Source organism: Acartia tonsa, chromosome 11 (genome assembly GCF_053477335.1).
Source record: "Acartia tonsa isolate MP-2025a chromosome 11, ASM5347733v1, whole genome shotgun sequence".
Classification (NCBI taxonomy): domain Eukaryota; kingdom Metazoa; phylum Arthropoda; class Copepoda; order Calanoida; family Acartiidae; genus Acartia; species Acartia tonsa.
The window spans coordinates 13,777,119-13,803,167 of NC_137270.1; the positions used below are offsets into that span (position 1 = coordinate 13,777,119).

Consider the following 26,049-nt stretch of genomic DNA (forward strand, 5'->3'; position numbering starts at 1 on the left):
ATCAAAGAAAAAAATCTGCCAAAACAAGTTTCACGGATTTTTATCCTAGAAAACATCTCAAAAATTCCAAAATGTAGTTGTTAGGTGTCCAATCAATTCAGCTTAATTTTTTACTTTTTGACATAAATTAAAAAATCTAGGTAAACCTTTGGCCAAATTGACTGCACACCATGCTTATTAAAGCCATAACACCGAATGTGATGAATCCATCGTTTTTTTAAGGCTTCATTGTAAAGCATAGCTTTTTGAAAAATTTAAAAATAATTCTACCTAAGAAATGCAATTTGATTCAGTGATTCCATTTATGGTTTTTCTCCAATAAGTCATAATGTACCAAAAAAAAAACTAAGATTAAAACCATTTTTGGACAATTATGCTTATGAAGATAATAAAGTTATGCTTAGCAGTGAAGCCTTTTTTGAGAAGATATTTGGTTAGAAAGGTCAAGACAAACTTTGTCTTTTTTAAACAACTGATGATTAGAAATTTACCAAAAATGAATGAATTTATAATACAAATCATAGCATCAAAAAAATTCAAATATTAGTAAAATTTGAGAAATCCACCCAAAATAATTCTTAATGCATCAGTTGGTTTTGTGTGATTGGTTGACATCTACTTGTCCTTCTTCTGTCCATCCTTCTGCTTCTTGGCCTTCTTGGTCTCAGCCTCGTCGATGGGGGCGGCGTTGATGAAAGGGATCTCTTCCCTGAATAGTGGATTAAAAATTCAAATATTGATTTTGCCAGCACAGCTACTCTCTATATTAGGGGTTGTCTATCTGCCCATGAAGACTGTGGTGCATATTCTGCATGGAATCCCCTGCTAAGGAGGGGGGATGAATAAAAAATATGTGGGAGGGGGGAAAATAAATAAAATAAAAAGTACTAAAACCATTTTTCCATTTCCCCCCCTCATTGGTGAAAAAAATAAGAAAATATGTAGAAGGGGGAAAAAATTAATTGGCTAACGAAAACTGAAAACATTTTTCCATTTTCCTGTAGGAGGGAAAAAACGAATGGGCCAAGAACTAAAATATTTTGCAGCCGGAGGAAAAAAGAATCTTGTGCAGAATATACAACGCCCATGTATGAAGATGTTCCTTACTGAAATTGAATTGAGAGATCAATGATTATCATGATGATTATCTTAGCTAAAATACCTTCATAATGCTAAAAAGAGGGTTAGTTATTAAGATTTATAAACAAAAACAGTCATCGGATAAATGACCTTAAGGGGTAAGACAATGGAAGAAAAATTTATAGAAATCCCCAATGATGGCAAACAAAATAATTAATAAATTATTTTAGGAAAACATTAAAGATTCGTTAAACCCAACCAAGATTTATTGCAGTTATTCATAAATCTGTTGAGGCCAAAATCATTTACTGTCCAATGCCCCCCCTCCTCTCCTTTAGAAGTACGAGTTAATAAAGAAAAAACTTACTTGTATTTCTCCGGCATGTACTGCTTCAGTGCCTCAGGGACCTTGATACCAGTCTCAGTTTGGTTCATCTCCATGAGAACACAGATAACCCTAAAACATAGTAAAATTGCATGACCGACAGACCTACGGACCAAGTGAGTTGTAAACTAGATGCAGATCATTTAGGTCTATATCAAATAGCGGCAAACTAAGAAAAAATTTCCCCATAGCGTTACAGACCAGGAATCTAAAGGGATAAGACAATGGCCGATAAATTGATGAACATCCACAATGATGACGCACAAAATTATCCCTTCTGTAGATTACAATTTGTGGTTTAAACGTTTGTACACTCTGCCTAATGATTCATCTCATCTCTATAGTTGTTAAGCCAACGAATAAGAAAACGTCTTTTAAATCTTTGGGGTCTAGTAAAATAAACCGTCCATTGTCCCCTCTCTCCCTCTGCGGACATACAAAGATATATATAATTCGCTACTATAAATATAATGCTTCAAAAAAAGTTTAACCTGGTAACGGCACACATTGTAGCGTTGAGCATGTGACAATATTCAGTAGCCTGGTTCATTTTCTTAGTTTGTCCATACCTCACACGCAGTCTACGTGCCTAAATATATTAATACTCAGTGGACTGGTTCATTTTCTTGGTTTGTCCATACCTAACACGCAGTCTACGTGAATAAATATGTTAATACTCAGTAGACTGGTTCATTTTCTTGATTTTTTTCTACACATTCTTCATATCATAATATCATATACTAATACCAGGTATCATCAATGTTAAGACAACTGACGATAAATTGATGTACAACACCAATTAGGATAAACTGAAGGTCTGTTTTAGCAATAAATGTATATTGTATAATCATTTATACATGTATAACCCAGACAACTACCTAGTTTCAGTGGTGGGGACCTTTTTCTTTTGCCAGCAAATTGCTTTCTGCTCTTTTATTGCGACTTGACTATGTTAATTATATTGCTATTAGCTGATATTCGAAGACCCCATTGAAAGTCAGCACAGGGTCTATCCACACCCCGTGAACATACAGTTATTTAACCCCTGTACCCTCTATTCTTTACTTATTTTTGTCTGCAAGAAGTTCCTTTTTTAGTTGTACAGATTATTATCTATCGAAATCAATATATATATTCGTTTACACCTACCTGATAGTCTAAGCAGTTGCTGCATGAAACCAGCTCTCTGAAAGCACCGCTGCCGGGGAACCAGGCCTCCACGTCCAGTTTCTTGGCCGCGGCGTTGTTCAAGGCACCAGAAACGATGCACACCACACGGTAAGGGATGTTCAACAATCTAAAAAGATTAGGTTTTATAAAAGATTATTCCTTTGTGAATAAAAATAATGATAACTATCTTTCGTTAGAAACACAAATACATCCCACTACTTTAACAGACACAACCAATTACTTCATCATTATTATTTGCTTTCGGATACTTTTAGCTAAAAAGATATTGAGAATCCGATGAAATTTGGCTAATACAAACGAACTCATAAAGACCACTGTTTTGGAAGTCCCTAGGGCAATACAAATGACAATGAAGTTATACAATCTATGGATTAATGGAAATGGTAAAACCTATCTATATTTCAACAGTTTGCAATAAATACATTTTATCTCTCCGTTAAGACCTTTATAAGTTATCCCTTTCAAGCTCCAAGCATGTCCAGGTGATAAATAAGGCTATTTTAATGCCAACACCTCCATTAGATGCTAGAGGCGCAGTTGCTGGTGAATAAAACTTACTTGCAGAAAGTTTCAGCGTTATCAATCATCTCATCCATCATTTCCCAGCTGGCATTGTCGTGGGGGGAGGTTATCACAAATTGTTCCACCTTCATAGATTGATAGATAAATAGATAAAGAGTTTGGAGAAAGAGGAAGGCAGGTTGTTCTAAAATTCCGTAAAGGTGTGAGTTTTAAGGCTTTATTGTCGTTCTACTACTGTTTTTAAGCCTTAAAACTTACCCCTTTACAGAATTTTAGAACAACCTATCTCCCCTCTTTATAAACATACAGATTGATACCAATCGCTAATAGAAAAAAATAGATAGAAAGATAGAAAGGACATCTACCAATTTTAAATCATGACATTTTAAGGAAATAATTACAAGATACAGTTAACATTTGATATCAGAAAATGAAAAATGCCCAATTCTTTTCAATGAGTGTATCCAGTGGCGCGCACAGAATTTGGCAACAATTTGACTAACAACATTACATGGTCATTGGTGAATATACGTCCAAGATAGGCGGTAAAGGGGTGTTTACCCTAATAAAACTTTCAATCTCCTTATCTTACCCCCATCAGAATAAAAAGCTTGGCTGTCCTTGCATGGGTGTTTCCAATCCCCACCAAATGCAAGAAACAGTGTATTCAATATTAAAACCAATATAAACCAAGGGGTGTATATTCTGCAAATTTGTCCCTGCTAAAGGAGCATAATATGAATAAAATATAGAGTTCTGAAAATATTTTACCATTTTATTCCTTGGTGGAAAAAAACTAGGGAGGGGAAAAAATATAAAAATTTGCAGCAGGGGAAAAAAATGAATAGTGCAGCTAGAATATACACCCCTGAAATTACCTTTTCAAACTGATGTACTCTAAAGATTCCTCTAGTATCACGACCATGGGATCCAACCTAGATTTAAGAAATGAAAATTTATTGGAACAACTGCAGTTAACGGTAAAATATTTCTTGTAACGAATATTTCCAAAAATCTATGAATTTTAAAGGCTGCTAGCTGCCAAACGGCTGAACGTACAGATCATACCCACACACTGTTTTAAAGGGCATAAGAAGGCCTACAAATTATCTGGAATGCGAGGATGCGAGAAAAAACTATTATTATTTGAAATGTGTATCAATTTATCGTTCAGTTAATTAAAATCTCAGGGATGGATTACCTCTTGTCTGAAGCAGGATGAGATACCGGCATATTTGATGGGGAGGGATTTCTCGTCCACCCATTCATCCCTAAATTCAAACAAGATTAGTGATTAATGAGACCTTAGGCTTTTCAAGAATAAAAAGCAGCGTTGCGTAGCCGGGACCCGTCATATTTTGCTGGAGCCGGAGCCGTAATTTTCGTTAAAAACGGCTCCGGCTCCGTACTAGATAAATAAAGAGATTTTTTTTATAAATTATAATTTGGTAACTCTTTGGGGGGAAAAAATATGTCGAGTCTTTCTTGATTTTAGGTCGGAGCCGGCGGAGCCGCATCAAAATCAAACGGCTCCGAAACACTGTTTGTAAGAATAAGAAAGGGTAAATGTCCTTTCATTTACATACATACAAACCCTATTTGAAAAAAACTGAAAGGTAGCTATGGTAAGTAAAATATTAAAATAAGTACCTGACAAATTTGAACTTAAGAAAAGGTAAAAACGATATGCCTCTATTTAAAAAGGCATAATATAATGTATATATCATAAGATTAGGATTTTATTAGTCATAATATTTGGAAATAATATACCTAATAGAAAATTGAAAGTATTTAATCATATTGCTAATTAACATATTATCATGGTGGTTTCCCTAAAACAAATTTTTAATATATACTTTAGGTTAGGTTAGGTAAGGTTTAAAAGTGCCCTGCAGGAAAGGATAGCCAAAAAATGCTTCTAAAAGTTACCTATGGAAGGCGGCAATAGGTTGTTCAGAGGTAGCAATCAAATACTTTTCATCCACAGTTTTGTCATCCTTGTTTTCACTACCCTTACCAATAACCTTGAAAAAATATCAATATTACATCTAAAATTTTTTTTTCAGAAACTGATGGACGTACAGGCACAGTAAAAAAAAGTAGCTACACTACTCTACAACTAAGCCAACCTAGTAAAGCATAATCAAAGTGAAAATAAACAGATGAACAGACAGAATCAAATATTGCTACACTACTTTATAAAAAAGCCATCTGTCAAAGTTCAGCAACTTATAGAACACACAAAATTGAAACAAATATGCAGACGTACAGACATTGTAAAACGTAAAGTAGCTACGCTACTTAATAATAAAGCTAAGTTCATTACAAAACTGTGAAAGTTCAGCTACTTTTAGAACCCACAAAATTGGAACGAACAGACAATGTAAAACATAAAGTAGCTACGATACTCTACAAATAGTCTAACCTTGTAAAGTTCATCGTCAAACTGTGAAAGTTGAGCAACTTCTTGCATAATCTCTTTTCTCATGAAGAATGGTGTGTACAAGGGGGTGTAGTTCTTCCTGAACAAAAAAAACAGCCATTATTTTTTTACCAGGTACAGTTGAAATAGCACATCTTAAAGCACTATCTATCATCCAAAATATTGTAGACAACCAACCATTTCATAGCACGACCTTAGTCTGGTAATTCTAACTCAGGACATGGTTATGAGTTGCACCTGTTTTTAACCAAGACATTCTCTTTAATCTTAAATTTTATGTCGCACATCTGATAGAACATCGTTAGGTAAATATTTTAACGTCGTAAGTTGTGTCGCGGGGTAGGGTCAAGATTCGAACCTTCCCGACAACGATCAGAAGCGCTACATTCGCAGGCAATGTAATACATACTTGTACAGTGTCTGTAGAGCCAGTTGAATAAGACCCTGTTGTAGGAATACTGCAGGACCCTGTAGATAATATCCTCTGCCCCCGCTGGTCACTGTTCCTCTTTCCAGGTCAGCTCCACCTGTAAAAAAAAGTTTTATTGATAAACCCCTCATGGATTTTAAGGGATTAGACAATGGACTATAACTTGATGTAAATATGATGATTTACCCTTTTTTAGACTAAGTGGTGGAAGTTTATACAAACCTAGTTTGTACAATCATATCAAGATTTAATGTAAAAGCCTTTTGTGTCGCAAATGAATATCAAATTTGATTTGATTTAATAGAAGTACCAAAAGTTTCAAGCTATCAAAGGTGGGAGCATTTTAATAAATCTTTGGGTACCTAATGAATTTTTTAGTCCATTGTCAATTACCCCTCTAATAAAACTTTAAGCTTGCCATACTAAATGAAGTGTAATCCAAATATTCATCGCATTGTCTTAATATTCGATTATGTTAATTACAACGATTTTTAGGTATAATATGATGGTGTAATAAATTTAATAAAAACGTACCTATCATATGAATGAGATCTACATGGCTATATTTAGTTCTATAAGTGATATCTCCCCAAGTTCTTTCTGTTCTGTTATCCGCGTCTTCATCATTACTAAATATAAAATAAGGATGAGAACATCCATGAAAGCAAAGTTCAATAAATGAAATAGACATACGAACATTGCAAACTTATAAATATTAAATTAATAATAGGTATTAACTTAATTATGATGATTCTTTGTTATATAACATTGTGCCTAATTTTGCTAGGAATCAAAAGTATAAAAATCAAGATAATTGGATTAATTTATCCTTATAATATTAAAGTAACAGGATTTTTCTTTTGAACTTCACCTATTTAATAAAAAGGGGGGGGGGGGGGGCGAAAGTGACACTTTTTGAAACCAAAACTAAAAGTCAACAAAGGAACACAACTAAAAAAAGAGTTACAGGTGTGAGATTTTGCATGGCAGTTGCTTTATAGGGGTAAAATATGGAACTGTGAAGAAACGGCGGCGCAACCGCCGAAAACCGCCGTTTCCCGCCGAATTTTTTTTTGCCTTTTCTCGGCGGTTTTCGGCGGTTGCGACGCAGTTTCTTCACAGTTCCATATTGTACCCCTATAAAGCAACTGCCATGCAAAATGTCAGACCTGTAACTCTTTTTTTAGTTGAGTTCCTTTGACTTTTAGTTTTGGTTTCAAAAAGTGTCACTTTCGCCCCCCCCCCCCCCTTTAAAACTAAAATTGAAAGGGGGAAGGTGGGAGACACCAACCATCCCCACTTCAAGTGCTCTCAGAGGCCTTTAGCCTTATAATAAAGCCCTTACCTAATAGGTACACTGGGATGAAGCCAGTTACCGAACTCTTTAAGCAAGTTATCCCTCTCTCCTTCTAGGCTGGTCAAGGTCTTGTTGTTCTCTGCTACAGCCTAATTTAATAAAAATTGAATAATTTGTATAAACTAGCAGTAAGCAAATTTTGATTTACATAAGAGGTAGAAGGTAATAATCTTTTTCATAATTAGGGATGTACATTGTACTTAAATCAAATGTCATATCTCTTAAATCCCTTAATGTCATAAACTAGGGTTGGCAATACGTCCAATTTTTGTTCTGGATTCGGATTTTTACAAAAATCCGCCCAAAAATATGTATAAACTAGCAGTAAGCAAATTTTGATTTACATAAGAGGTAGAAGGTAATAATCTTTTTCATAATTAGGGATGTACATTGTACTTAAATCAAATGTCATATCTCTTAAATCCCTTAATGTCATAAACTAGGGTTGGCAATACGTCCAATTTTTGTTCTGGATTCGGATTTTTACAAAAATCCGCCCAAAAATAAAACGGATTAATCCGTGGATTCCGGATTCTTATTTTTTGACGGATTCCGGATTTTCGGATTCTAGCTATTAAAATAACAAATTCCGGATTCGGATTCTGTATTCCATTTATAGCATACAAAAAAGAATTTCCATATAAAGTATATTTTTCGTATTAAGACTTTTTTTCCCAGGCCAGAACCGGTTTATATCCAGTAAAAAAAGAGTCAGATTGGAAGCCGCATTGAACAAAAGATTACCTCATCAATAAGAACTCTAATTCTTTTCATTTGAGTGACAGTGAGTCCAGAGCAGGTCTCAAGGTTCAGCTCTAAAATAGTATTCATTTAAAAAAAGTTTATAATCCTTCCTAGATTATAAGGTAGATAGTCCTAAGTTTATTTTGTCTGAATCTTAAGATCTTAATTATTTCTGAACTGATAAGTTTCTTTCTTAAAATAAAGCTTTACATAGATCCTGTGATGTTTCTAGACTATATAATTTTCATATTTAAGTCTTGTTTTTTTCTAGCTCCTTTGAAAACAGAGCCCCTAGATGCTAGGGGCGCAGCTGCTTAAAAAAAGAGGGAGGTTTATGCAATGAATCATTCATTAAACAAATCACAAAATTTTGTATCTATCTTTATACTAAATTGAATCTAATAAATCTATCCATTGGTTTATCTACCAAGCTAACTATATCCTTTTTTTCTCATCTTATCTTTATTATCTATCTATCTATCGATATTTCAGCAAGACTGCTGAATCCTCAATGCTGTCAGAATCTCAAACTGGTTCTTTCTTTTTCCTTAATGTCTGCCTGTCTATCCATATATATCCGTCTATCTGTCTGTCTATATAACTATCTATCTATCTATCTATATACCAGCAAGACCGCTGATCACAGAATCCTTAAGGCTGTCAAAATATCCAACTGGTTCTTTCTTCTTCCTTAATGTCTATCTGTCTATCCATCCATATATATGTGTCTCTTTATCTGTCTATATAACTATCTATCTTTCCACATACCAGCAAGACCGCTAATCAAAGAATCCTCAATGCTGCCAGAATCTCAAACTGGTTCTTTCTTCTTCCTTAATGTCTATCTGTCTATAATATGTATCCGTCTATATGTCTGTCTATTTAACTTTCTATCTATCCACATACCAGCAAGACCGCTAATCAAAGAATCCTCCAGGCTGTCAGAATCTCCAACTGGTTCCTTCTTCTTCATTTTCTCCCCAATAGCCTTGCTGACCATGTTCTTCAGCTTGTTCCAGTTATCAGCCTTTACAAACATTTATTTGACTATTTAATCAAGGAAATTTCAAGGAGGGAGGGGACATTGGACTGAAAATGATACTGGTACCCAAAGGTTTGTACCCATATTATATTATTCGTTGGATTAAATAATTTGCCTGTGTGTGGTTTAAAAACTTGTTTTTTCGTTTTTAGAAACGTAAGTCAATCTATCGTCTGATCCATTGATATCCCTGGAAATTTTAAAATGTTGAGAGTGTACATACTCAACTAACATAGAAAAATCTATATTCTAGATGGCCTAAGGCAAACAACTGAAGGGCAATGTAAGTCAACATAAATTGTTTTCTTCCTAAGCAACTCCATGTAAATGTGAAAATAGTTAAAAACATGGATGATGAACTATCTAAATTGTCCATTATTTTTACAAAAGTTATCAAAGAAAGTTTGAAAACGATAGAAAGATATAAACATGTCAAAATTACTAAAGGCTATCCGATACTGACGTACAGACGGACCGAAACCTAAATGTAGTACAGCCTCTAAAAAGAATAATAAAATCTTACCGCAAATCTGCACTCCCTCCATTTGTTATCCAACTCGATAACCTTATCCACGGCTCCAACATCGCAGAACCGGTTCTTCTGGTTCTCCCGGATTTTGTCCGGGTTGCCGCCTTTCTCCGGGCGAAACTGATCAATATCAAGAACCATTTTTATTTGATTTAGATGGTATTTAGGTGACCTTTAAGATTCACACAGCGAAGAGAGGGACTCTGAAAAAATATGATAATTATAATGAGTGATGATCAATGATGAGGTTTTGATGGATTTTTGGTTTTTTTTTTATGATGATAACAATGCGAGTTTTTTCCATGATGAAACATAAAAATAAAATACAAGACAAAAATAATAATAATTACATTTTGACACAAAAATATTTGTATGCCTCTATTAATAGAAATATAAATAACAGTATAGCAATTTACGTTTAGTATAATTTAGATTTTCATGATTAAGAATTTTCAGGGATCTTAAGGGATAAGACAATGGGCGATTAATTGTTGTATACCCACAATTATGATTTACATAATTTCCCTTTTGTAGATCAAAAAAAAAGGTGGAAAGGTTTGTAGAAAGTAATTTAGATTTAATAAAAAGAAACAAAGCTTCTTAGGCCAACGAGTTAAAGAACGTATCTATAAAAAGTTCAGAATATTTTACAGTCAAATGCTCCCTAACGTTGAAAAACTATTTTCTTTAATTTGGTTGATTCAGATTGTTAAGTTAATTTATTATCCATTGTCTTATCCCTTTGAATAAAAAATAATTGCCCACTTGAAGAAAAAATATAATAACAGTTTAATATTTAGACTAAAATATCATTTGAAAAAAAAATAAGTTACACGAAAATCAGTTAAATAAAAGACAAAAAATGCGCAACTTTTATATCCACACAAAATGTGGAAAGCTGCTATTGGAGGTAGATATTAACCAGATAGGTCCTGCTGATCATAAAGATCTTGATCATAAACGCTGGCCTGAACTTTTCTGCCACTGAAAAATCTTCCATTTAAACTTTCTCGTGCAGCCTTTACCTGAAAAAAAAACAAGGATGACCATATCAACACTGTGCGAAATTTAAAAAATAGACGGACAAACGAACACTGACAATTATAAACTGAACGCACTTATAAAAAATTATATTGTCTTAGGAATTACTAACTAATTATAAGGTGAACAACAATTACCTGTTCAAACTTTTCAAATTCAACAAAAATCTTGACAATTATTTCCGAGTCTGGCTGTTCTTCCTTGTAGATGACCACCTGGTCTACCTGAATAATCAATCAATCAATTCTCCATGTAGATGACCACCTGGTCTACCTGAACAATCAATTAATCATACTATTTCCGATTCTGGCTGTTCCTCCTTATAGATTACCACCTGTTCTACCTGAACAATCAATCAATCATATTGTTTATGAATCTAGCTGTTCCACATTGTAGATGACCACCTAGTCTGCCTGAACAATCAATCAATCATATTATATCTGAATCTAGCTGTTCCTCCTTGTAGATGAACACCTGGTCTACCTGAACAATCAATCAATTATATTATTTCCGAATCTGGCTGTTCCTCCTTATAGATTACAACCTGTTCTACCTGAACATTAACAATCAATCAATCATATTATTTCTGAATCTAGCTGTTCCTCCTTGTAGATGACCACCTAGTCTGCCTGAAAAATCAATCAATCATATTATTTATGAATCTGGCTGTTCCTTCTAATAGAAGACCACCTGGTCTACCTGAACAATCAATTAATCATATTATTTCCAAATCTGGCTGTTCCTCCTTATAGATTACCACCTGTTCTACCTGAACAATCAATCAATCATATTATTTATGAATCTAGCTGTTCCACATTGTAGATGACCACCTAGTCTGCCTGAAAAATCAATCAATCATATTATTTCTGAATCTAGCTGTTCCTCCACCATGTAGATGACCACTTGGTATACCTGAGAAAAGGAAGCCAAATCAATCAATAATATTGATTATGGGAGGGGAATAAAAGGGCCTTTGAACACGGACAGATACAAAGACGTTTCCTCATTCGTTGGCCTAAAAACTCAGGGGACTTTCTATTAATCTGTCTACCTTGCTTGTTGTTTGTTTATCTATTTATACCTCTATCTAGCTGTTCATCTATCTACCTATCTTCATACCTTTCCATATTTAGAGCATTCAGTTTCAATTTCTGCCTGTAAATCCTCATCAACGTCGTCCGGTCCAACCATATTTCTATAAAAAACAAGGATAACAACATCCATAAAAGCGAAGCACTGAAACGGTAGGACAAACGGACATTAACACTTGTATAGTGTCATAACTGAATAATCAGAATATAAATGTATAAGAGGCAAAATTGTAAGTAAAATTGTTGAAAAACTGCTTGATACAGAATAATGTTTATGGACATAATTACATTTTAGGACTTGATTATAGAGTTGCTTCGCTTATAATGTTGTACTTTGTTGTCCCAGGAAACATTATTCCAAAAATCAGATCAATCGGAATATTAGATCACATAAAAATTTGTTGTTAAAAAATTAAAAAAATTAACATGTTTAAAATGGACGTACGGAAATTTTGGTATTGATTATAGAGTTGCTACGCTTTCTAAATCGTACCTAACTATTAAAGGAATCACCATGCAAAGTTTGAAATCGATAGGACAATTCTAACATGCCTAAATTAACGAAAAAAGCTATCCGTTACGGACGGACCGACCCTAATAATAGAAAAGCTTCGCTTTTAAAAATACAATTTTTAATAAAAACGTTGTGCCTATATATAGAAATTTTCTTTTTAGAATGGATTGGCTTTTAAAAATAACAATAATGAAATCGAGGATTTATCAATAATATTGACTTACTAATGTTTTGTATTACATAATTATAGAGATGCTTCGCTTATTGTCACACTAGATATATTGTGACTTATCATCTGAGGATACACTATTTCATAATTCATGATAATCATGAATGTACATCTAATAAAAAATATCAATTGTTCAAATTATACCTAACTGTTACAGGAATCATTGAAATTTAAAGCACAAAACTAACAAGTATTAGGTATAAAAGATATTAAACTTACTTCAACAAAAGCACAACACTTTCATTTCTGTTCTTCATAAGCTTCTGCATGACTAGCTGACGAGCCTCTTGTCCCTAAAAAGTTAATAAATCAGATAGATTGATAGATAGTTTCTTTATGAATAATTAGTTCATCCTTAAAAGGAACTGTGATCATCTTTACTATATACAGGGTGCGCCACATAAATCCGGACTTTTTTAAAACGGCCATAGCGCCAAAACTACTTGACCAATTAGGACGTTTGACCCCACTATAAAAAGCTTAGGTAATGACCTTTTTGCCCATGAAAATCTTTGGACGATGGAGGACGTGTACGCCGAGCTGGCCGCGCATATGTTCAACAAGGCAGATTCGAATCGCGCAGATAAATTACCATTGATTTATGACTTGGGCCTACTAAATTTGACCTCAGCCCATCTGTAGGTGGGATGGACTAATGAAACTTGCTGGAGATACTATCAGATACCTAGTGAAAACACTATAAAAGACTAGAGCTCTCTATCCCAGCTGACTGGGCTGTTGTACTCCGACAAAGTGGATCGTGGTAGATTTTAAGATGTCAAAAACGTCAAAATCTTGAAAATTTCTCGGTTCTTGACTTCAGGGGCCCATATGGAACCTTAAAACTCGTTTTAGACTATGTATTGCGCTAATAACCCTATCTTAATCTTCGTGCCATTTTTAAAAAGGTATAAAACGTTGTTCTAGCTTAACTGTGGCCAAAATGAGAGCCGCCGTGTCAAAGGGTAGCTTTAAAGATGGGTTAATTTGGATCTTGCTGTTACTCACTCCTTAAGGAGATGTGGCTTCCCAGCAGCCCCAATCTTAATCCAATGGACTTTTGGGCCTGGAGCGCAGTTAAAGCATGAACCAATAGACGCGCCCATATAAAAAAGACCTCTCTCATTGCTCCTATCATGGAGAACTTCGCCTGCTTGAACAGGGACATGGTGACCAGGGTCGGCGGGCGGTTCAGGGGGCGGGTAGAGGCGGTGATTGAGGCTGGGGGCGATTTTATTAAATAATCTAATAGTCATATACCTAGGTTCCTTCCCAGTTTTTAAAATTCAATAAAATCTTTAAAATTGATGATTTTATGTTTATTTGTTTAAAAATAAGAAAAAGTCCGGATTTATGTGGTGCACCCTGTACATTTACTAGCGGCTGCGCCCCTAGCATCTAGAGGCTCTATATTCGGAGGGCACAAAAAAAAGGATAAAACCATACACAGACTTATTTGAAAAAATTAAATAGCATAAGACCCTCTTAGAGCCTATTAGAGGCTTCACTGTAAAGAAGAAGCATATTGGTTCAGCGGTTAGCGAGATCCTTCGCTATTACTTAGAGGCCTCTGGTGGCACTTTAAATGCTTTTGTTTGTTAAAGTCTCTACTATAATTTTTTACGTACGATACCTGTTTATTTGACGTTAAAGTATCCCATAAACTTTTTAAAATTTCGATTCTTTTGTAATTTCTCTTAGGAGGGTGGTGGTACCCTCCCCCAAAACAGTTATAAACCTTCCCGGGACCTATGAGAAGCTACCCTGTTAGGGAGAACCCGATCGGTTCAGCGGTTAGCGAGATCCTTAAGTACAAACAAACACACAGACACACAGACATCCTGTTTCTTTAGTATAAGGATTACTATTATATAGGATTATTAATTTAAATTAATATCCAACATATTATTACCTTTATACTGCAATTTTCCTGTTGTGAAATGGAAACAGGTTCCTGACCTTCCTGCAGCTTCTTCTGTAGCTCCAGCTGGTGAGCGGCATCAGCTGCAGCCTTTAGGGGATCAACACTGTCACCTAGATTAACAAATATGATAACTTCCATATAAACAGTTAAAAAACATGGTAGGTATGCTTTGTAACTTACTTTATGACATATGATATCCTAGTTATAGAGTAGCTGCGCTACTATACAAAACAAAACTGTATTAGTAACCACAGGAACCGACTGCAAGGCTGCAGGTTTGATATCCTGTTATTTTATTCTTTGTGACGTACAGACGAACAACCCAAGTTAAATTGAGTAGCTGCGCTACAAAAAACAAACAAACCTGTATTAGCAACCGCAGGAACCGGCTGCAAGGTTGCAGGTTTTATATCCTCCTGTTTGACTTCAGTCTTCACCGCACTATCTCTCTTCTTTCTCTCCGCTGATTTAGATCTGGATCTCGACCTCTTCTAGAAAAAAATTACAATTTTAGAAATTATTATCTATTTGTGGACCATCAAAACAAATATCTTAATGATAAATAGTATAACAATAACACAGCTACTGAAAGCATGTTTTTTCATGTTTTTATTGTATGTTAAAAATCACCAATAAAAAATCTTCTTTCTTATGAAGGGAGGGAACATTAATTTGTAATTTATACTGTACATAAGTTTTAAAAATTTTAATTCCAAGAGGATTCTTACCTTAGCATCAGCATCAGCGAATTTGGCAGCATCAACTCCAAGATTTTTAGTCACACTTTCCAACACTGTCATCTTGGCAGTTACTGTGGCTAAAATAAAAAAAAATATAAAAATCTTATCTCCAAAAAAGTTGGCGTTATCTCTAAATGTGCCTTGTTGGCCACCAATGCCCCCCCCCCCTCAACATCTATTTTTTTAATATATCAAAAATAAAATGGGGGGGGGGGAGTAAGTTTATTGTTTATGTACATCTCACCCCCCCTTTATTTTCAATTAATTTTTAAAAGTGAAGAAGTGGAGGGGATCCAGGGCTCGACATGCACTAGGTTAGGAAAGCACCGAAAGTAAAAATAAATCAGGGAGGGAGAGGACATTGAAAAATAAATTACTTATTGGTTCATGTAGTTCATACGCTCTTAATAGTTGCCTTTAAAAACTTTACGAGCTTCTAATTTAATATTTTTTGGTTGGTTCAAACTTGCTATCTTCAGATTGAGTAATCAAATTTTGTTTTTGAATATTTATCCTCCAATGTCTTATTCCTTAAGATCCCCGCGGAATGGATAGTTAAAAATACCTGCTGCCATGGCCGCTGCTTTGGGGAGGGGAGTCGGTCCTTGGGTAGGCATTCCATTGTTCTTTGTCTCGGGGGGTGTCACGGCCCGTCCAACCCTCAGAAACTGACCGCCTAGATCAAACAGGTTCATTGAACTGATGGCGTCCTAAATAGAAGAAAAAGAGCGGGTTAAAAAACAGCTGGCAGTATTTTGGTGGCAGTTTACTCTGAACCTAATATATTTCCTTAAAAATTGAGTCCTAATAAATGTTTGAAAAGAGTAGCAGGATTAATGTAAATATCCCATAAATCCCCGTTTTAATGCATCTATAAAAAGCAAGAAATAAATTATAGCTACGTTTTGCAACTATAATGAAGAATGAACTCAAAATTCGTAACAGTGTTTTGACTTTTCAAAGCGTTTGATTCTAATAAAGATAGATTAATATTCAAAAAAAATTTATATGAATAGGTGTTTTTAAAAGTACAAAACATAAAGTTTGAGGGGATCAGTACATTAACCCAGTTGCCCTAGACATTTCATATTTTTGAGACAATTATACAAAAAGTAAAAATTATCAGAAAAAATATTAAAAACTTGTCCTTTTATACTACTTACTTACCCTTTAGTTAAGAAATCAATTTAACTAAACCCTAATTTTAAGAATTGAACTAAATGTAATGAATGTATTTTGTAGATTTTGTGATTATAAACCGGATTTTATGATTGCAGAGTACAGCTTCGATCTCCAACACCTTAAAATCATTTCTGTTAAACATAAGTTAAACAAACTGAACTAATACTATTATTTTTTTGCATATGAAAATTGCTGATATGGCGTTTTTTCAATCTTGTTTGTTTTTGTAAAATCATTCTAAATTACTCTATTACTAAGTATATGTCCGCCATTTTGCATTTTCCCGCCCAAACAGCAAATATTCCCGCTATTAGCCAAAATAAGCAATTGCTGTCCACCATTTTGTATTTTAAAAATTATAACTTTTTAATTGATATTTTAAAATTAGATCCTATGTCTATTTTATTGCGCTTAAAATAATGTTTTGATATTTACCGTCATGCCCTGTTGGGTGGAGTATTCAATGTATCCGTATCCTTTATGTTTGCCCGGCACCCCAGTGCCCGCCAGGCTCACTGTCTTGATGGGGCCAAAGGCAGAGAACACGGACTTTAAATCATCTTCAGCCAAGTCCTAAAAAGTTTTTGGTGATGAATTTAATGCATTTTTTATGTATTACATCATACTTTTTTTATATAATGAAATAGATTTCAGCAGATAACTTACCTTATGAATAGAAGAGATATATATTCTAAAATAATTCTTGGCTTCCTCCTGAATTTCTTGGATACATTGTTGTGCCTGAGGCATTTGACTTGGTCGCCCAACCTATAATAAAGGATAGGTAAACAATTTATTTTTTTTTAACAAAAAAAAAAAAACACTGAAGAATGAAATATATAATGATCTAAAAAAGTATTTTGAATAGTAAGAAATTTACCCGCCAAAAAGGATATGTAACATCCACCATAATGTTTTTTCTCTCAAAAAAGAACAAGATTATCCGCCAAAAAGAATATGTTACACCCGCCATCATGTTTATCTATTTTCCCGCCAAAACGAACACGTTTAGCAGCCATTTTGTTTATTTATTTTCCGCCAAAATATGATGAATTTTAAGCTACCTTAATATTTCTACCACAAACAAGGACACCATTCATCTGTTCTTCGGCCAGTTGCGCAGCTTCAGGTGTCTCAAACTCAACAAATGCAAAGCCCTTATGTTTCTAGACAGAAAGTTTCATTACTTTTCTTCAATAATGATGAAAGAAGTTCACAACTACTCTATTCTTTCAGAGTAGAGCCAGATTTTTATAAGTAATGATAAATATCCATAATAATAAGGAATTTTAAGGGATAAGACAATAGTAGCTAAATTGACATAAATCCTGCTAGTTTAAACCAGCGAATAAACAATTAAGTACCCAAAGTTTTAATACAACACGAATGAGAGAGAATGACATGTTAATAAATCTGCTTCTCACCTGGGTAATAGGATCCCAAGACATAGTAATGGAACGGATAGGACCAAATGAAGAAAGCCTACCACTTACCTGGGTAATAGTATCCCAAGACATATTAATGGAACAGATAGGACCACATACATAGAAAGCCTACCACTTACCTGGGTAATAGGATCCCATGACATAGTAATGGAACGGATAGGACCAAATGCATAGAAAGCCTGCTTGACAGATTCCTCTTTAGTATCGTAATTTATACAGCCAACATAAATCCTTAAAAAATTAAAGAAATGAGTCGTTAAATAAATCATTTCTTCTCCCTTAGAAATAATAAAAACATCCATAAATATTAAATAATGATATTGGTAAAGAGTAAATGCTAACTGGCCAGAAAAATATTACCTACACATAATTTCAGACGTCTATTCTATATAGTATATAAGATAATAGTCGTCTAAGGATAAATTAATGTCCTTCTAAGCATTTTCTGACAAAAACACGAACAAACATTGGAATCTTAACCAAAATGTCACCAGCAGTCTATATTGAATAGCAGCCGAGAAATAGTTACAGACAAACAGACATTTGAAATCATAGAGTAGCATAGCTACTAAAACTAAAAGTGTAATTCCATGAAATTAATATTTCAGTGATTACTATTTGAATATAAATGTAGTTTTAATCTCCTCCCTTTCTATTGGGTCCCACAATTATTGTTTGTAATACTACCTTGACATGATGGATAATGCCTGTTGTCTCTGGAGTGCCTTGGTCTGTGCTTGCTGATGGGATAAGGTCTGTTTCATCAACACCATCTTTATGCTCACCTCCATGGCATATTTCTTCGCCTTTTGGATCTGGGCAGCCTAGAAAATGATACAAATTACACAAGATTACATACAGAGCAAAATTTTATTTCCTTTAAGTAAAGAGATGCAGAAGAGAAAAATACATTTCTCTTCTGTTAAATTGACGACATTAAGTGCATTACAGACAGACTGACGGACCTAGAAAGTTATAGAGTAGATGCTCATTGGTCAGGAGATTTTAAAATTAATCTGAATTATACTACTAAATATTTACCTCAGATGAAGATGGTTTAACGAGAGCTCTGTGGACACTGTTATCTCCCTTACTACCTGGGTACTACTAAATATTTACCTCAGATGAAGATGGTTTAACCAGAGCTCTGTGGACACTGTTATCTCCCTTACTACCTGGGTACTACTAAATATTTACCTCAGATGAAGATGGTTTAACCAGAGCTCTATGGACACTGTTATCTCCCTTGCTACCTGGGAATACTAAATATTTACCTCAGATGAAGATGGTTTAACCAGAGCTCTATGGATACTGTTATCTACCTTGCTACCTGGGTACTACTAAATATTTACCTCAGATGAAGATGGTTTAACCAGAGCTCTATGGACACTGTTATCTCCCTTGCTACCTGGGAATACTAAATATTTACCTCAGATGAAGATGGTTTAACCAGAGCTCTGTGGACACTGTTATCTCCCTTGCTAACTGGGTACTATTAAATATTTACCTCAGATGAAGATGGTTTAACCAGAGCTCTGTGGACACTGTTATCTCCCTTGCTAACTGGGTACTACTAAATGTTTACCTCAGATGAAGATGGTATAACCAGAGCTCTGTGGACACTGTTATCTCCCTTGCTAACTGGGTACTACTAAATGTTTACCTCAGATGAAGATGGTTTAACCAGAGCTCTGTGGACACTGTTATCTCCCTTGCTAACTGGGTACTACTAAATATTTACCTCAGATGAAGATGGTTTAACCAGAGCTCTGTGGACACTATTATCTCCCTTGCTACCTGGGTACTACTAAATAGTTACCTCAGATGAAGATGGTTTAACCAGAGCTCTGTGGATACTATTATCTCCCTTGCTACCTGGGTACTACTAAATATTTACCTCAGATGAAAATGGTTTAACTAGAGCTCTGTGGACACTATTATCTCCCTTGCTACCTGGGTACTACTAAATATTTACTTCAGATGAAGATGGTTTAACCAGAGCTCTGTGGACACTGTTATCTCTCTTACTACCTGGGTACTACTAAATATTTACCTCAGATGAAGATGGTTTAACCAGAGCTCTGTGGACACTGTTATCTCCCTTGCTAACTGGGTACTACTAAATATTTACCTCAGATGAAGATGGTTTAACCAGAGCTCTGTGGACACTATTATCTCCCTTGCTACCTGGGTACTACTAAATAGTTACCTCAGATGAAGATGGTTTAACCAGAGCTCTGTGGATACTATTATCTCCCTTGCTACCTGGGTACTACTAAATATTTACCTCAGATGAAAATGGTTTAACTAGAGCTCTGTGGACACTATTATCTCCCTTGCTACCTGGGTACTACTAAATATTTACTTCAGATGAAGATGGTTTAACCAGAGCTCTGTGGACACTGTTATCTCTCTTACTACCTGGGTACTACTAAATATTTACCTCAGATGAAGATGGTTTAACCAGAGCTCTGTGGACACTATTATCTCCCTTGCTACCTGGGTACTACTAAATATTTACCTCAGATGAAGATGGTTTAACCAGAGCTCTGTGGACACTATTATCTCCCTTGCTACCTGGGTACTACTAAATATTTACCTCAGATGAAGATGGTTTAACCAGAGCTCTGTGAACACTGTTATCTTCCTTGCTACTTGGTACTACTAAATATTTACCTCAGATGAAGATGGTTTAACCAGAGCTCTGTGGACACTATTATCTCCTTTGCTACCTGGACCATACACCAGTGATCCAGTTTCTTTCAATTCTCCTAAAATAACATATAGATTAACAAGACATTTTAGGGATAAAAAAAAATTGTCCTAATACATATGTATTGATTGATCATTTTAGTACAAGTTAGGGAAGCTTCAAATAGGTCCCAGGATAGTCTTATTTTTAGATTTAAGTCTTGGGATGATTTTGTGCTGTTTTAGTCTCCATCTTACCCATTAGTATTGATGCACATTGGTATGGGGAATCTTTACAAAAAAATCCAGCCACCTGTCATGATCAGCAGACGAGAAAACTCTGAAAATTTAGAGACTGACATTTCAAATTATATAGTAGCATCAGTATAAAAAGCAACTTACTGAACATATCAGGATCAACATAGCCAGTCTCTTCCTTAACAACCATTTTCAGTGTAACAATGCTTGTTCTGAAATTTTATATATGGTAGGTACCTAGGTAATTAGAGGTAGTAAATGACAAAATTATCAATGTATATTGTATAAGTTACAACTTGGCATGAACCTATAAAGACAGGGGTGTATATTAAGAGATATAAGTTTTCCGGAATTTTAATGTAGGGAGTAGATTTGAAATCTGCATCAAATTTTAAGAATTTTTTATAAAATTCGTTTTTTGTAAAATTCTTTATCTAAAAGCGAAAATACATTTTAAGTTAATTAATTTTGACTAATAGGATAGGTAGATTTTAAACTACCTGCGTTCTAATTGGTTGAATGATGTAAGACATCCAATCAGAGCGCAGATTTTTTAAATCCACCAATCACAGATGCCAAAATTAATTAACTTAATTTGTATTTCCGCTTTTAGATAAAGAATTATACAAAAAACGAATTTTATAAAAAATCCTTAAAATTTGATGCAGATTTCAAATCTACTCCCTACATTACAATTCCGGAAAACTTATCTCTTAGTGTATATTCTGCACAAGATTCATTTTTTTCGCCTCCAGTTTTTTTTTCAGCAAGGAAGGGGATAAAATGGAAAATATTTTCGAAACTTTTTATTTTATTCATATTCTTTTTTCACCAAAGAGGGGAGAAAAATGGAAAAGAATGTTTTCATTTCTCTCAATTTATACCCTTTTTCCCCAACCAAATATTTTTTATTTTTACCCCCCCCCCCCCCCCTCAGCCGGGTCAAATTTGCAGAATATACGCCCCTGTATAAAGATCAATTTAGGTGAAATAAACTTAGGAATCATAAGGGATAAGACAATGAAAGTAAATACATCCTTTGATGATTAAAAAATATGCCATTTTTATTTTTTGTAATTTAAATTTTTGGTTGAAAAGTTTGGACTCTGATTGTTTGAACTGAACAATTAAAATCTTAAGTACCAGAAGTTTAAGTCAACTAATAAGAGAACATGTTGTCAAACTTGGGAAACAGAATAATTTACAGTCCAAAGTCCCATACCTTCCTGAATTTTTTAGTGACATGTCAAAAAGTACTATTAAAAGTATAAAATGTAACTAATAGGCATAATATTCATATCAATGGTAATTCTGTCAATAGTAAGTGGGTCAAATTAAGCAATACTTTTTTCTTTTAAAAAAACATACTGTATATATAAGTAAATTGTAACTACCAATACTTGACTGTTAACTGTTGTACAATATTTTGACTGTTTAATAACTTAATAAGCGTAACAAGAGGCAATCTTTAAAAAATGCTTGGATATAAAGAAATTTTTTTACGAGTAATATAAATTTTTATAGTATTAAAAACTCACTAAGGTTAACATAACACTGCAAATTTATGGACGAGACTTTTGTATTAAGACTAAAATATTTTCTGTCTCCAAATGTCTTCTCCCTCCTTGGTTATAATGATCACAGACGATATCACTGATTTGATTAGTTTGAATCACCAAGCAAATCTTCCAGGCTTGTATCGGTATCTGTATCTAGCAAAAAATATTATAATATAGAAAGAGCAAATACCAATTTTGTAAAGGGGGGGGGGGGGGGGGGTTTAATGCAACCATCTCGTAATCAGTGAGCAAATGGCACTTAGAATTCGAATTTCCATCTATAATTTTGCATGAGTAATCCTTGGTAGATCTATTTTCCCTAAATCGAACCAAAAGTTGGAAAAGTAACGGCTAACGGCTCATCTGTTTTGCCATTTGTTTGATATCTATATTGCAAATTAGTCACGAAACCTCTCTCAACATAATACTCTTTTCTACTCCAAAACGCTATTAAACGGTTCTAGACGGTAGCTGTTGGTACTAGAAGTTTTAAAATTGGTTATTGCTATCATTTAACATGAATTAAACCAAAAATATGTTTTAAAAAGTTGATTCCTACGTAATTGATAATGGATTTACCCTGAAAATAGGCAAAAAACGGCTGAACGGCTGAGCCGCTAGCCGTTACTTTTCCAACTTTTTGTTCGATTTAGAGAAAATAGACCTACCAAGGATTACGCATGCAAAAGTTTAGATCAAAATTCGAATTCTAAGTGTCATTTGCTCACTGATTACGAGATGGTTGCATTAACCCCCCCCCCCCTCCCTTAAAGTTATTTACCACTAAAAATTACATTCTAATAACTATTCCTATTTTACGAGTTTCAGATTATTAATATAAATATCGGTTAAAAAAAGGAAGATAATTTAACACAAAGTAACACAAAAAAAAAACGTTTAATTTGTAAGAATTAACATTTCAGAATAAAATTACTCTCAATTATAGGGTAGTTCTACAAATCCTAAAATTACCCGGAATAGTTGCTTTCCCCCTACCCTCTAGGGTAAGACGAAGAGGTTAGGAAAATAGCCATAAACTATATTAAAACATTTATAATGCTTCCCTGAAATGGATAACCCTTTTGGACCAAAAAAATTCCAAGATATTTAGCTTCAGACAAAAAAATCCTAACTTCTTTATATTATAGGATAATGCTAGCATAATACCCTAATGAGAAATGCCCCGTAAATATCTTCAATTACCTTTTGAATTCTCTTCATCAGCTGCACCGTGATTGTTAACAAGCTCTAGTATTACTCTAGGGTTGTCTGAAGGTTGGACGGATAGTACGGCAGGTTCATCTCCTGTATAAAAGTTTATAAGTATAACGGTTATCATTAGTTAATCTTGAGGGGTTGGTAAAAACTTTCAATGTTGAAACTTTTCCACGAATAATTCTATTCATTATTGTGATGTTACTAGATCAATTTGTCGTCTATTGTCCCATTCCTTAAGATCCGGGGATCTAAAGGGAAAGGGCAATGGCCGATAAATTAATATATATTTCCAATTAGTGGTTGAAACGTTTGGCCATTCAACAAAATGAACCAAACAATCAAAATTACCTAAGTAAAGTCCCCAAAGTTATCAAGCCAACGAAAACGAACATGTTATTTTATGACTTTGGGGACAAGTGAAATAAACAGCCCAATGTCCCCTGCCTTACTGTTTAGGATCCCTAATAAGATTTACCTTGTCTTTGTTGTTCGTCACACTCCACCCAAATGGCTTGTCCGTCAACCTCTATTGGCCTTTTCGTCACTTGCTTCCCATTTTCCATGAAAATATATTTTCCGCCGTAGATAATGTTATTATCATGCTTCTTGGGCTGCCCACCACCGACACACTCCACCCAAATGGCTTCTCCGTCAATCTCTATTGGCGTTTTCTTCACTTGCTTTCCATTCTGCATGAAAACATATTCTACGCCGTATTTTATCTGGGGCAGCCCACCTGCACCAGGTACCATGCCTTGTTGCACCACTGAAAACTGTTCATTTTCTGTAGAATAGCAGCTGCTGGAAGTGGATGGTTTAGGCTCGGATGACGGCAATGCTTTTATTCCAGGTACAGAGTCCTGGGAAAATATGGTATACTTTAACATCTACCGGTTGTATATACATTAAGTACAAAAACTCGAATTTAATCCAAATTTGGATTTTGTAGAAAAAATCTCAAAATATAAAGGAACTTAAATTTGATTTTAATCAATTCTTTGCTAAGAATTTCAGGGGTGTATATTCTGCATGGGATCCCCGGCTCAGGGGGGGGGGGGGGAATAAAAATAAGTGGTTGGAGGGAAAAAAATGCAAAAATTAAGAAAACTGAAAACATTTTTTCCATTTCGCCCCCCTCCTTGGTTAAAAAAAAACTAAAAATATGTGTGGTAGGAGGGATAAAATAAATAAAATATAGAGTTCTTTAAATATTTTTCTATTTCCCCCCCTACTTTTTAAGAAAAATCTAGGGGGGAAAAAAATAAAAAATTTTGTAGCAGGGGAAAAAAAATAAATCTTGTGCAGAATATACACCCCTGAAGAATTTACAAAAAAAAAATCTATTCAAAAAGACAATAAGGAAAATTTCGTAGGAGGTTTATTTTACATACCTAATAACATTAACCAGGGAGGAAGGGATGCCCAAAGTTTTTTAAAAAAATAGTGGATACTTTAATTAAATCTTGATTGGTTGGTTCAAACTAGCATTATCCAAGCTTTAGAAAAAAAAAATAATCTACAGAAGAAACATTGTCATTTATGATAATTGGCGATCCTTAACTCATCCCCCATTGTCTTATCCCTTAAGTTCCTTGCATGTATGTATAGCAACATACGAACATTACTAAACTAGTTATTTTCTTCAGTGCTAGATAACACTTAATATTTACCTTTAATTGAAAAGAAGAACTTGACTTTTTATTCTCACATTCTTTGGCTTCGTTATCAGTTATTGGCTCCTCAATATTACTAGCAGAGCTTGCAAGTGTACTGCCAGTACTTGATATAACACTCTCCTCACTTCCCTGGGATGACTTTCTTCCCTAGAAACAAGGTATTATCAAGTCAGCCATCTTGAGGGATAAGACAATGGGTGATTAATGTACATTACATGCCAAAATAATAATAATCTAAATTCTGTGTACTGCCAGTACTTGATATTACACTCTCCTCACTTCCCTGTGATGTCTTCCTTCCCTAGAAACAAGGTATTATCAAGTCAGCCATCTTGGGGGATAAGAAAATGAACGATAAATTGTTGCACTATCCCTGAAATTAACAAAATCACACTTTCTTTAGAAAAATTTACACTGCCAAAGGGTAATACAAGTTTAGAAAACTATGAGTATCAGTATAATCTACAGTCCAATGTTCCCTCCCTTCCTGAGTATCAGGCGAGATTGAATCCAACACGCTACCTTTCTTTTCTGTGGTGAAGATGATATTTTGAAATAACAAGAATGTACTCGAAGAGTTTCTTTGGTCGCGCATTCCATCCCACATTCGCGGCACTGAAACAAGAACAATTATATCCATATGTAGCGCAGCAAAACATGAACATGAAATCTCTTTCACGTGGATGCTCTTCAAGAGGTTAAAAAAGACAATAAATAGAAAGTTAAGCATAGAGATAAATTCTGACACATATTTCTAG

The 26,049-nt window shown here is 34.5% G+C and overlaps 3 protein-coding genes across 17 annotated transcripts in view; all 3 read right to left on the minus strand.

Annotated features, from left to right (window-relative positions):
- Window positions 1-308: 308 nt before the first annotated feature.
- On the minus strand, window positions 309-9,947 carry SerRS (Seryl-tRNA synthetase). Its single transcript, XM_080176862.1, has 15 exons — window positions 9,718-9,947; window positions 9,059-9,179; window positions 8,153-8,223; window positions 7,397-7,497; window positions 6,586-6,680; window positions 6,031-6,148; window positions 5,604-5,700; window positions 5,108-5,202; window positions 4,380-4,449; window positions 4,057-4,113; window positions 3,215-3,303; window positions 2,615-2,762; window positions 1,957-2,054; window positions 1,448-1,537; window positions 309-709 (listed from the first exon to the last, which is right to left on the minus strand). Exons 1-15 carry the CDS (start codon window positions 9,862-9,864, stop codon window positions 616-618), a joined length of 1,491 nt encoding a protein of 496 aa, XP_080032988.1. The 5' UTR covers window positions 9,865-9,947; the 3' UTR covers window positions 309-615.
- On the minus strand, window positions 9,926-21,078 carry LOC145331971 (poly(U)-binding-splicing factor PUF60-like). Of its 13 annotated transcripts, none has more exons than XM_080176849.1 (16): window positions 20,983-21,063; window positions 20,622-20,660; window positions 19,242-19,297; window positions 18,577-18,713; window positions 18,009-18,120; window positions 17,509-17,610; window positions 17,111-17,212; window positions 16,880-17,017; window positions 15,828-15,972; window positions 15,251-15,339; window positions 14,887-15,013; window positions 14,511-14,632; window positions 12,818-12,891; window positions 11,884-11,959; window positions 10,902-10,988; window positions 9,926-10,748 (listed from the first exon to the last, which is right to left on the minus strand). In XM_080176849.1, exons 1-16 carry the CDS (start codon window positions 21,026-21,028, stop codon window positions 10,641-10,643), a joined length of 1,560 nt encoding a protein of 519 aa, XP_080032975.1. In that variant the 5' UTR covers window positions 21,029-21,063; the 3' UTR covers window positions 9,926-10,640. The 13 variants fall into 13 exon arrangements, with proteins under 13 accessions (XP_080032975.1, XP_080032978.1, XP_080032976.1 ...); XM_080176852.1 differs by lacking the exon at window positions 19,242-19,297 and adding an exon at window positions 20,099-20,154 and having other exon boundaries at window positions 20,983-21,060; XM_080176850.1 differs by lacking the exon at window positions 19,242-19,297 and adding an exon at window positions 19,164-19,219 and having other exon boundaries at window positions 20,983-21,054.
- A 687-nt stretch (window positions 21,079-21,765) lies between these two features.
- LOC145331970 (uncharacterized) overlaps window positions 21,766-26,049 on the minus strand; it is a 30,789-nt gene continuing 26,505 nt past the window's right edge. For 2 of the 3 annotated variants that reach the window (XM_080176844.1, XM_080176842.1), the window contains exons 26-30: window positions 25,814-25,906; window positions 25,286-25,438; window positions 24,091-24,475; window positions 23,601-23,702; window positions 21,766-22,550 (exon numbers count right to left, since the gene is read on the minus strand). In XM_080176844.1, coding sequence (XP_080032970.1) covers window positions 22,501-22,550; window positions 23,601-23,702; window positions 24,091-24,475; window positions 25,286-25,438; window positions 25,814-25,906 — 783 coding nt within the window. In that variant the 3' untranslated portion in view covers window positions 21,766-22,500. Of the gene's footprint in view, window positions 22,551-23,600; window positions 23,703-24,090; window positions 24,476-25,285; window positions 25,439-25,534; window positions 25,593-25,813; window positions 25,907-26,049 lie in introns of all 3 variants that reach the window. The other variant, XM_080176843.1, reaches the window with a different exon arrangement.

Excerpts from the sequence above, each read along its gene's own strand:
- SerRS (XM_080176862.1), bottom strand. The coding sequence starts at position 9,864 with ATGGTTCTTGATATTGATCAGTTTCGCCCGGAGAAAGGCGGCAACCCG. Across the intron at positions 4,450-5,107 it reads CCTATTGCCGCCTTCCATAG|GGATGAATGGGTGGACGAGA; the intron begins GTAACTTTTAGA and ends GTTTGAATTTAG. Across the intron at positions 2,763-3,214 it reads AACGCTGAAACTTTCTGCAA|ATTGTTGAACATCCCTTACC; the intron begins GTAAGTTTTATT and ends TAATCTTTTTAG.
- LOC145331971 (XM_080176845.1), bottom strand. The coding sequence starts at position 21,028 with ATGGTTGTTAAGGAAGAGACTGGCTATGTTGATCCTGATATGTTCA. Across the intron at positions 18,714-20,565 it reads TTAAACCATCTTCATCTGAG|GCTGCCCAGATCCAAAAGGC; the intron begins GTAAATATTTAG and ends ATCATTTTCTAG. Across the intron at positions 15,014-15,250 it reads TCGCTGATGCTGATGCTAAG|AAGAGGTCGAGATCCAGATC; the intron begins GTAAGAATCCTC and ends ATTTTTTTCTAG.